At 34.6% G+C, this 12,862-nt stretch overlaps 1 protein-coding gene across 19 annotated transcripts in view; it reads left to right on the top strand.

The window, feature by feature from the left end:
- The window catches only part of Pde1c (Phosphodiesterase 1c), a 519,661-nt gene that overhangs the window by 497,349 nt on the left and 9,450 nt on the right, over positions 1-12,862 (top strand). For all 19 annotated transcript variants that reach the window (XM_076136586.1, XM_076136584.1, XM_076136582.1 and 16 more), the window contains 3 exons: positions 2,524-2,640; positions 7,448-7,588; positions 9,596-9,765. In XM_076136586.1, coding sequence (XP_075992701.1) covers positions 2,524-2,640; positions 7,448-7,588; positions 9,596-9,765 — 428 coding nt within the window. The remainder of the gene's footprint in view (positions 1-2,523; positions 2,641-7,447; positions 7,589-9,595; positions 9,766-12,862) is intronic.

The raw sequence follows: 12,862 nt of genomic DNA, 5'->3' as shown, positions 1-12,862 counted from the left end.
CGATCGTCGATCATATACGGAGTCGTGAACTACTAAATTATTCTATAAGGCTGAGCTAGCAGGTTTTAGAGTATTTGCATTGATCTTCTATAAGTTGCCTAAAAGTAATTAATAAAAGCATGTAGGTCGCTCTAATTTAAGTTTTGTTGTTGTTCTAAAAAGCACTCCATGTAATGTTCAACAAAGTTTCTTTTGCCTAAGTTTAGAGTGCAGTATTGTTTCTTAGCTAAACAACTTCAACCATTATCTTGACTTACAAATTAAAAAGTTCAATGAACTCATTAATGAGTCAGCTATTATTAAGAAACCAATTTTGATTAATGGTATTCTAATTAGTGAGAATACTAGTTTGCGATCGTGGTTTTCACTAGCGATTTTAAATCTATAAAATACCGACCGAAAATAGAAGTCACCTCCGTTTGTAGCCGCTTAATAAATAATTTATTGTCCCTTTAGAATTACCTTTCCCAGAAACCCTTCTTTAGACTATGTGTTCGTTAAAAAGGTACCCACTATCTAAATACATTTAAAGCCCTCAGGGTCCTAGGCTCGGGGCTGGGCTATTCTGATACGTCAGTCAGTTTTGTCCAACATTTTAGTCAAGACTTACAAAGTTATAAAGTGATTAAAATAATTTTCACTTTTTTTACCGTTGAAAGAAAGCGTCGACAGAAAACCGTGCATTCTTACGTGTACGATTAATTTAGTGTTCTTGAGAAATTTTACCAGCCGTAAACAAGGCCTATGCTATGCTATCTTGCAATAGTGAAATCACTGTCTTCTTGAATCTCCTTATGCAGAAGGATACCTTTAGAAAGCCGAAGGATAGCAAATAGTGCATTTTTTGGTTAATTTGAACTTATTTTAATTCTAATCTATAATCTAGAGTCTGAATTACCAACAACAAAATTAAACAGTTTTTTTCTCCAATCTAATCAAGTCTCTGCCTACCCTGGAAGGGTACAAGGCGTGATTTTATAACTGAACGTATAATCTAGTACTAAACTTTTTCCTATATCTAAAAAGTAAAAATAGTAAAAGACCATCAAGTGATAAGTACGAGGAACAAGCTTAACCTACATACGCGTTAATCAAGCATGGAAGTCGTTTATCCTTGACTGTTGTCATCAAACATTCACGAGCGCGTACAACTAGGGTCCAACGAATTAACCTGTACTAAGTGACTTGATTAATTTATATAGGTAATGTATGTGTTGTTTTTGTTTGGTGAGCAATGTAAACGGTTTGCAGGGACTAATATATACAGCTATGTACTGCAGTTTTACCTTTTTCTTTAGAAGATTGCTGACTCTGTGGCGTGGTCGACAGTGTATTCGACTGCTGATCATGAGGTCTAGAGTTTGAATCCCGGGACGGGCAAAGTGCTATTAGCAAAAAATATTTGAATATTTCTCAAAAAGTGCTACATAATATAATCCTAATTATTAGACAACTTCTATTAAGTATTTCGTTTAGTGAATTAAGGGGAGACTTACTTTAAAACAAAGGCCAATTCACGCTCCAGAAACTTTGAAGAATCTTCAAAGTTAAACTTGGGCGTTAAGTGACCACAACGATCTCGTTTGCGGTTCTAAGGTGTGAAATACCAACATAGTTTCAAGATTATAAACGGAATTTGCTCTATAGACAATAAACCCCTGAATTCAGACAACACTATCGTTCTGTGGCGGGATTTTCTACTACTTACTAACACTTCAATTATTACTCTATTGAGAATCGAGAGATTGACATTTAAAATGTACTTAAAAATTAGTTCCTCTTACAGCCATGTGGGGCGCTTATCAAGTTTTCATACAAATTTTATCGATAGCTAGCCGATGGATAATAGTTGTAAATAACCGAGGTACTGTTTTACTACATTTTTCATCTAGTGTAATATAATGTGGTATCCTGCGCTTTATATGTATATGAACACGTATGTAGCAAGCCGTTAAAAAGTATATAACATTGTCTGAACGTGTCTATAAAATGTAGATTTACTGAAGGTTAGAGCTGAGCTATAAATATTTTTAAAGGAATATGAATTTTGTTAGCTTTTGTTAGCGTTATGGTTAATTTTATTAGTCATATTCGCTCATCCTGCTAAGTTTGCATTTCGTGTTAACAGTGGTTTAGTGAAATGTGAAGACAACGAACCCGTGCTTACTAGACCAAAAGTCCGATGCTTTAGTCATAGAACTATATTCCCTTAATTAAAGCGTAAAGAGCACCTAAATTACCCACACGTATGCTTCTTAAACCTTCTCCGTGGCGGAGTGGTTAGGTTGATCGCCACGCCACTACCAGTGCGTCGGTAGATCGTGGATTCGATTCCCTCACGAAACAAATATTTGTGCGATCCACAAATAATTGTGTCGGATCCGGTTGTAGCCCGACTTCGTTGTTTGTATGTTTCTTAAAAGTCCCCGCGACATAAGCAATTCTTAGTGTGGGATTTGTGTTTTTAATATGTTTTTAACAGCACCTATCTTTAAGATTAATATATTAATTGTTTTGTTACAGACACTGGACGAGTGGTCGTTCGACGTGTTCGCTCTGCACGAGGCTTCAAGCGGCGCGCCAGTCAAATACCTCGGCTACGAGCTGCTGAACAGATACGGAATGATACATAAGTTCAAGGTATGTACACAATTAAACTTCCGCTTTTTTATACTCTTATGTAAAAAACGTTTCTCTGAAGTTAATACTAGAAAGCAGACCATACGAAGACGTGTATAAGTGTTCCTAATAGAAATGTAGTTAAAAAACACCGCGGACAATTGATACGTTTGAATTGACAAACAAGAAACCACGTTTTTATCTATTACGTTAAAATTTCGGTAGGTAACAATAGATTAAACACTCCAATTATAAGTCTAAGCATTTCTACCTAATGATCTGTACTTGAAAACTTGCTACAGTCTCGAATAATAAAACAAAAACAAACACCTCATATTTAATTTTCATCTACATATAATAAAAACATGTATAAGTACGTAAATACGAGTAATACGTACGCATTATCATTAATCACAATAAGAAGACATATTTTCTAATCCTGGTGGAGAATCAATCAGCCCAGCATTTCGGCCGCGATCAATCAATTCACGCAGATTTGAACTAGATTCATATTGTGTATTACGTCAGCTATATTAGGTAGTGTTAAATTATTGTTGGTTTATGTTAATACAAGCACAGCTCTGTAAAGAATTGTGATATAAAATCCAAATTATATGTATTTTGCCGTCCGAATACCAATAGTTGTAAGGAAAATCGTGTTAAATCAATGAAAATTAGAGTGGTTCAGAAGCACAACACTAAGAAAATTTCAACAACCCTTATTTAAATACTTTATCTCACTTCATCGATTCAGCCAGCAACTACCATAATTAAGTAAAAAAAATATTCTCAAAAGAAACTTCTAAACATGCCCAGAATAAAAACGTTGCAAGTACAACACAAAGGATGTACATTTCATGACCTTTTCATTCAGGAACGGTAACAGATAATAACGGTTCCTCAACGGCCCTTCCGCTTGTAGGGAAATAAGGATATGAGAGGAACGAGAATGACCGTGTTTCCTTCACAAGAGCTCACTCACTTTTATATTTTATGTACTGACTTTTGTAGCTTTGACCAGTCTATTTTTATTAAGTTGTTTACTAAAAGAAGTTGAATGGCTTTCGGGTCACTGAACTTTTGACTCAGACTATTAGAATGAGTTTGGAGGCAATTTTATTAAATACTTTTACACTGTAGGGTATTTTTTATTAGACTAGACGTCATTGTTTTTAGATAAAAACCTCAAAAAAGGGATTTACTTGAACTAGAAATATAGCCAGTGAAATAATATGTTCCTAAAAAAATAAGTAAACTAGTTACCTGAACATTACAAGTTCATACATACTATAATGTGAAAAGACTTTTTCCCCGACCTAATACTTTCCTAATTTTACTTAGTTAAAATGCTCCCGTTCCCAAGTTCTAATAAATGGTCTGGTAATACACTCTTTAGTTGAACTCCTAATAATCTTGAGAACCATCTCAAATTTGTCAAATGCAAATAATTTGCACACGATTTGCCAATAATCGTAGTAAGCAAATCTTCAGAGCCATCTCAAATATCAAACTAAAATATTAAATGCAATTATGTAAATCGATTGAAAGACGTGGACTAATGATTCTTATCGCTGGATTATGAACTCAAATTGAAAATCAATCATCCAGAATCGACAGGATAAGAATTGTCTGCAAGTTAAATTAACTTTTCGTTTTGCAAGACGTTAATTCAATTTGACGGTTTGTTACTCCCAGCGAAAGTTTACCATTCTTTCATTCCTTCCTTGATTAAATTCAAGTCAAAAGACCCGCAAAGTAAATTTTATTTGTTGTCAGCTCTAAAATTAAACGTTGTCGCGAATTTTCTTTCAGTCATAGTTTGACAATAGAACGCGGGCCTTATTAAAAAAAATATAAGAACATTTTCGTTTGTTACCTTAATATTAAAGTTGTGATTTTGAAAAATTTCATCAGGCTCTTGAGGGAAGTTTTAATAGACTCGGCGATAACTTAAAAAGTTTCAGATTATGCGTAGGTTGTTACCAGTTTGTGAGTACCGTGCGTTCTTTTGTGGGTCGAGAAATATAATGTAATAATAACATGAAACGACCTTGTAAGTTCTTTTTGATTATACCTTAGGAGCTATTGGTGTTAATATTTACATAGGCTTTGTAAAGAATATTATTGTTTTAAGGCTCTCTTTTGGGACTTCCGTTAATGCGTGTTGTTGTTTACAAAAATATGTATAACAACAATTTGTTTTTTGTTCAACAAAATAAATTGTTCCTCATAAAATATTGCTTTCGTTTTCCAAGCTTACTCCCAAATACAAGTTATGATTTGAAATAATTTTGTTTGTTAAACTAAAAATACCATGTCTGCAATTGAAAACGTACGTAAAAATTGTCATTAAGGGCAAGTTTCGTAGTATATAATCAAATATCAGTTAATGTTTCTTCTAGATAAATTTACAGCAAAAGTACGAATTTTTTTTTTAAATTTCATCTGATAAACTATCTTCTCTTTTGAGCTTATTAGAATTGGTTAAACCGAGCCTAAATTACATACTATGCTTAAAAGCTGTTTAATATTTCTAACATTTTCTCCTCAAGGACATCATCTGTAATGCTCTCAAACATACATATATGTATATCTCTTCGCAGAGATTGTACAACTCGTTGAAACTTAGGCAGTTAGTTTATTTCCCTCCCCGCCGTATGCATGATTGAATTCAAATAGGATTTCTGTGGAACTTCAGATACTAGTGCCTTGGAACTTCGTGGAGGAGTTGTATAAATGGACTTGTTGCATCTACCAGGTGGAGTTTAGATATTGAATTACTACATGAATACGAGAGCTGCAGTGAAATGGGAAGATTATTGGTGATACTGATTTGAAGTACCTATACAATTTGGACAGATATAGGAATAAGATACAGATAAAACAAATGTATTAATTATTTTTTATCGCCCCTATAACTAGTTTAGCCAACAACATGCATAAGTATGTAATGTCTAATTGGGAAATTATATTGAGCCAATATTAAACTAAACCGAATCTATACTCAAAAATAATTACATTATTCGATTGCTACAACTCATGCACGTGAATGGGTAAGAGCTTTTTACGGTCATTAAATACAAGTTTTAGTCTTATGAACCTGTTTAATATACATTCTTTCAGCACTCTAGCAAACTAGCTCACCTTGTAGCAAAACACTATCTTCTATAAAACCATTTACAAGAACAAACAACGTTAAAATATTTCTAGCATAAAAATGCATATCTGGGTCAGCGTGTGTCACTCGACGTGCGAACGTGTGCGAATGACGTTGTTTCATAACATAAGGACGGTGATGTTGTGACATCGTGCGTGAATGATTGTTGACGTTGTGTGCTCGTTATAGGTGGAAATAACTGGAGTTTATGTTATTATAGACGTTGGTACAAGGTGTTTAAAGACTGCTTGTCTAATCTAATGTAAATGATGCTCAAAAGTAAGATGCAGCTGCTTAGACTATCTCCAAATTGAACTGTAGCGCGATTCTGTACAGTCGGTACCATCGAGTATCGAGACTTTGACATTTAAAATGTACTGCGAAAATAGTTCCTACGCCGTCCGCTAGAGGTGCTGATTACATTTTCATACAACATTTCTCGACTGCTAGCCGTTTGTCGATAGTCGATAGCTGTAGAGTCGAGCTACTGCTGTCAGCGTGTGTCACTCGACGTGCGAAAGTGTGCGAATGACGTTGTTTCATAACATAAGGACGGTGATGTTGTGACATCGTGCGTGAATGATTGTTGACGTTGTGTGCTCGTTATAGGTGGAAATAACTGGAGTTTATGTTATTATGGACGTTGGTAGAAGGTGTTTAAAAACGTGGATTTATTGCAAGAGAGGCTTAAAATTATGACGATCTGTACCTCGATTCTCTACCAGTATCGACTACCGACAACCGGCAAGCTACCGACATTTTGACATTTAGAATGTACTGCCAAAAAAGTTTCCACGACGCCCGTCAGAGGCGCTGATCAGATTTTCATACAAAATTTCTCGATGACAGGTCGGTTGTCGGTAGTCAAGCTACTGACCGTTGCAATTAGATGTTGCCTCCAACTCCCAAAGTCATCATCGTCATTGGCTAGTTTACACCAATTTCCGGCTTGAAAAACCATATTAAATTAGAAAAAAACATTATAAATATTTGATAATAGAAAAATCGTATACAAGTATTATCGAATTCTCATCGGTAAGTTCAATATGATAACACAATAGGAACAGCAATTAACTTCGACGATTTAATACACCGACTTAAGAAGAAAAAATGTTCTTAACGTGCCTCCACTGAAGAAGATCTTCGTTTTATTAGAGGATCATTTTACAACGCCATTCTCAGTTTCCTTAATGCTGTTAACTCCCAAGCGACAATAAAGCCAGTGAAACTTGGAAAAACAGCCGCTTCAGACGAAAAAAAACTGATTGTAATATCATTGCTTAATGGAGGAGTAAATTGCAAAGGTTTTGGCAGTTTTGAGCATATTTTATAGGACTTAGCATTAAGAAATTCAATGTGAAAAAAATTGAATTCGATTTTTCGAGTAGTTAACTAAGACTCCTACTATTAAGTTTTTGTTTTTTTTTTTAAAAGCACAATATATCTAGTAGATCCACAACTTTTTACAAAAAGTAAAAAAGTGTCGTCAATCTAAATATTTAATTGGAACCAAGTTTAGACAATTCGTCTACCTGTAAGCCCTTGTATCATTATATAAGCTTTATAGTCTGTGAATATGCCAAGCGTATTCAAGTTTCATTTGATACTTCCTTGCTGTTATCGGTGGTTCATAGTAGTTGCCAATCCAATTAACTTCTGCTTCTTCAACAGGTGCCGCCAACAATTCTGGAGAACTTCCTCGGCAGGATAGAGGACGGCTACTGCAAGTTCAATAACCCGTACCACAACAACCTGCACGCGGCCGACGTCGCACAGACCGTGCACTACATGCTGTGTCAGACTGGACTTATGGTAAGAACATCAGAAAACTTTTAGAGATATGAGAACAAAGAAAAATCTACCCCCTGATATGTGCTAGAAGAACAAAAACAACTCCCTTTTAAATCAAACTAAACAATTTCACGAGAAGAAGTAGACTGCTAGGTCATGAAATTGGCTACATCGCAGTCAGATGAGAAAATTTGCTATCATAGCAATATGTAACTCAACAGGTTATGGTTACTTTGAGTCTTTTTAATAGCTTAACAAAAAGTTAGCTATGTTGTCAAAAGCTTAACTAAAATCTATTTTCTAATTACTGTGAACTGATTTCATCGTAAGGTTATTTGAATTGATGGTTCATATAACCTGTTAAACTGGAATTTATATTTTGAATAGAGACTCTAAGGAGAGAATAGAGACCTTAGTATTGTGCACACATACGTTCTAATAGAATTGCTACAGTCTAATGGTATAGGTAACTTACTCTATCAAAAGCCTAACTAAAATCTATGGCGCAAAGCTCGTTGTCCGAGAATATCTAAGACAGCGCAGATAGTGCAATACATCTTGTCGGACTGTCTTGATAGTAGAAGTTATAATCTGTATCAAACGCTGAACTAAGACACTGCTGTGAAACTATGTAAGATTCCAACCATGGACACGTACATTTCTTATTCAAGGAAACCTATCTTCTGTTCAGGCGAAACACAAAAAAATGACACTGATAGTAATAACTATCAAATGTGCGAACTCCGAAAGAATTATAGGATTGTGACAATAATAATATGTAAGCGTGCGGGTCCGATAAAATGACATGTTCGTACGTTTATAATAGCACGAATAAAAGGTTAAAATTAAATGTTATCAAGTCAAGGAAGCCATAAACCCCAAAAACAGAAGTAATAAGAAACCTTTTTATATTTGTCTAACAATAAACAAATTGCAATTGCTTAAAGACTTTAACCAACGTTAATTATTGCGGGCGAATAAAACGTGTCTTACGAACAAAGTTCAAGACGATTCTGTCCCAAACTTCACGCCGAGACACTTTCTACGCAATTTGGCGCCAACTTGTTACAACATTTCGACTTTCTTCAACTTTAATGAGACTCTAATTAAATATACTTTGTAGGATTTTTCCAGTCGCCTAAATTGTTTTAATTAAACGAAGAAATTTAATACACCCACGTTTCCCCATTTGTTGGTTAGTCCTATGTAGGCTGTAGGCTCGCCGCCTATTACTAAGAGGCGAGCATATTGCTATACACCGAAAAGGCTACAAATCTTCGAGTTATCATTTTGAACATTCCTAGAGAAAACTTAATGTTATCTTGCCGCAAGCGAGACCTCGGAATCACTAGTCAACAATCAGCCAGTCAAACAGTCTGTTAAGTGATTTTATAAATCAGAAATGAGTGACAATGAAATCTAAATTAACTTGATAGGTCATTAATTTTATTAAAAGTTGAATGAACTTTAGAGTTCTTAAAGCAGCAACAGATAAAGAAAGGGCCCATAATCAGGTTCCAGTTGACGAATTCAAATTAACCGAAGTGCAAACTTTAATTGCACTTGAAACAACTTTTAATGAGGACCAAAGTTTAGAAGGTAACATTATCAACAAAAGTTAATTTTAATTACTTTTAATTTTATTAGACAGTTGAATTTGATAACTTTATCGCTTTGTCAAATTGATTTGATCCTTTTAGATGATTCCATACGAACTGAATTTTGAAAAAGTTGTCATAGAAATATCAATTATACTCGCAAAGTATCATTGACGATAAGTACCTTAAAAAACTTACCTTGTCACCGGACTTATTAGTGGACGTTTGGGGCTGCAGCGGCACCGCAACTGATCATTTTTGTATAGGACCACGCGGGCATCCGCTTTACGCAGTTTCAGGCCTTTAGGTGTGGAGACTATTAGATTAGAATAATAGTTCAACAGTTATTATTCTTTACAACATTAGCAACCTAACAATAGCCAACAAAGGAACGTCAACCAGGCTATGAATCCCACTAATTTGTTCACAGAACTGGCTGTCAGACCTGGAGATCTTCGCGACGCTGGTAGCAGCAGTGGTGCATGACTTCGAGCACACCGGCACTACGAACAACTTCCACGTGATGTCGGGATCTGATACCGCGCTGCTGTACAACGATCGAGCCGTGCTTGAGAACCATCATATAAGTGCTGCTTTCAGGTAAGGATTTGAGGGTCACGAGTCCACCACACCTGGCCAAGTGCGAACAACAAAAATATTCGACAGATAAAGCATTGTATGAAAAAACTATGAAGTTATGCTATCCAAAACTTATTAGAAGGTGATAAAGCAATACAGGGTTAAGTTTAAATTGTTATAAACATAGGTAGGACTAAAATGTAAAATAGGTAGGATGAAAATATTTTACAAATCGCATTTTTTTAAACGATTTATGTGATTTTACAATCCATCTTAACATATTATAAGGTCTAAACTTCCTTAGGCTCAAAAACCATTTTATTTTGTGGATTGTGTACTATTACCTAAACAAATGTTATTGGTATTATCTAAAAATGTCTTGTATCCTTCAACACACCAAACCAAAAAGGCGTACATAACTTCTTTGTTAACAACAATATCACAATCCAGACAATATCTTTCAACTGACTCAATATTGTGTTGATATTAAAACTGAAACTAAACCTTTTCCTTTGAAGCTTGTATTGTGGACGTTTCAAACGATTTACATTTTAATCAAATACGAGGTCGAGGCTAGACGTTTATTTGAAGGGAAAAATTGCGTTCTGAAAGATGCAACGAGCGAAAAAGTGGTCGTTCTGAAAGGTGTTTGTACACATATTTTACTTTATAAAGGTTAAATGACTTTTACGATACGTTTATTTGCTTTATTGAAGGCTTAGGAGTCGTTTGTTGGGATTCAAAATTACAAGACAATGTGTAATGACTTGGAACTTTTTGTAAATGATTAGGTGAATAACTGCAATAGGTAAATTAGGATTAGGTATAGTATTTTTAATGTTTTGTTGAAATGTTTTTATGTCAATTAATGCAAATATATATTAGCTACCCCTGTAGCTTGTGCGGTATTCGAATGTTGACCAATCGACACGAGAAAAATTAAATTGATAAAACGCAATGACTGTTAAAATGATAATATGTGGTCCTGACTGAATTTACCGCTCTCCTACTCAAAAAGGTTAACAAAACCTTGGCTATATGGAAAGGCGGCAAAGGTATTCAGCCTAAGCGAACAAAGAGGTTCGCACAAACTGGAAACTCGTTAAAATTCGTTACAATTTCCCTCGAGTACTGAATGTACGCTTTTCACTTGCAGATTCGTAAAACTGTATCGATTTGAAGACCTCGTAATTGACAGGAGGCTATAAAATAAAAGTAAAGTCCGTCGTAAAAACTGTTAAACAAAAGCCGCATAAAATGTTCAGTTGCCTTTTACGTGATTGCTACAAACATTGTTATTTTATTCTGTGAACTAAATTAACAAGTGTTTTAATGGTTTTAAAGTAAAAGAGATTTTTTTGTATCCAACTGCGTGATGTTTTGACTGCTCATTTGGTGCAACGCTCAAAGTTACCCTTTTGCCGCTCTTTCACTGCCACCGTGTATGGTTTGAAACCTATCCAAATAAATATTTTTGGTGATCAACACGGGTATTTATTCTCAATATGGACGTACGTTCATAAGAGTAAATTTCAGTATAATATATGTATTAAGAAATAGTATGCTTATAAATTGTCTGGCAATTGTATTACGTAAACGTAAAAATATACCAGAACTATGTAAGTCTTCACTTATTTATTTAGACTTCAAGACGCAATACTGCAGAAATTTCTTCAGAAAAAATAGCAGCAGTTTTTTCTAAAGCTTCTTTCTCAGTGTATTGACAAAGGTCCAGTCAAGAAAGTGAGCTAAACAATTTAAAAGTTGTGAAACTAGGACGACAGCCCTTCCGTAACCTTTTTAACTTTGCACACTTTTTCCTACAACTTCCAAGAGTGTTCCTGAAAGCTTTCTTTGACATAGGTTGTATAGTATCAGTAAATTTTTTTATTACTTTTTTAGCTCATGCAACAACCTCACTTAAGGTAGAAGTAAACAAATCTTAGACATATAGGTAGTTTAAAGATTTGTGTTACATAAAAAATATACACACATGCATAAATACATACAATCACCTCTTCTTCCCATAGGGGTAGGCAGAGAAAATTGAGTACCCAATGTTAATTACAATAAATACCAAACATAGAAGTTTCACGTTCATGCGTTAGGACAGTCTATACAATCTGATCCATCGCTCTAATGAAGCTCAAAATAATGTGTTGATTAAATATTATTGTCACATAGTTTTGTAGTATCCCAAAAAGGTATATCTAAAGACTTAGAACCACGACTGATGTAGTCTCGCTTAAAATTCACTATTTCATCTTGTTCATGTATTTCTGTTGTCTATACTATGTCTAAAATATCTCTCCTATATTAAAATTCCTTGTCCACATACTGTATAGTTTATATCTTGAGTTTAATTAAGTAAAACGTCGATCATATTAATGGAGTGTTGTTATGCAGTGTATCGACGTGCCTACACTGCATGCCCAACGTGCCGTGGCAGGAATGTCCGACGAGTTTATTGCAGATAAATTAGAAATAGCTTGTAGTTAACATAGTGAATAGAGATTTTTAAATTTAGGTTTTAAGTTACGGTGAAGACTTAAGATTAAATAATGCAAATGAAAGGGTTTAGTTGTAGTTAATTTCGTATACGATACTTTTTTGAACAAAGCTGCTCAGCTGTTTGAAAAGTCTCAGTCTTTTCTTATAAGATCATCTAAATTCCTGCACAAAAAAACAACACAATAATACACAGGACTTTCAGAATAATCAAAGACAGAAGTGGTGTATTTTTTTTTTCATAGTTAGTTTAGGCATACGCCTTCTCTGTCGATAAAATGAAGGATAATAAATACAAATAATATTTATTTAAAATATAGATATCTACTTGTTAAAGTTGCTCAAATCCTTTTACTAACGTCATCTCACCTATTTTTAGATGGAGTCTATCACATTATCTAGATTTCTACGCGAAAAACAAAGTAATTTAATACCATTTCACCTTACGATTTGCCATCAAATTCTTAAAGAAATCCAACAGATGTTTACATAGGCCACGAAGCGTCGTATAAAAATTTGCATGCTTCGACGTCATCGTTCATCAATCATGGTGACGCGCGAAGATAAAGTATCCTATTTCTATGAAAATAGCCTGCGATAAGTACTTTGT

This window comes from Anticarsia gemmatalis, chromosome 3 (genome assembly GCF_050436995.1).
Source record: "Anticarsia gemmatalis isolate Benzon Research Colony breed Stoneville strain chromosome 3, ilAntGemm2 primary, whole genome shotgun sequence".
NCBI classification, from domain to species: domain Eukaryota; kingdom Metazoa; phylum Arthropoda; class Insecta; order Lepidoptera; family Erebidae; genus Anticarsia; species Anticarsia gemmatalis.
This window is presented reverse-complemented; position numbering and strand designations above follow the sequence as displayed.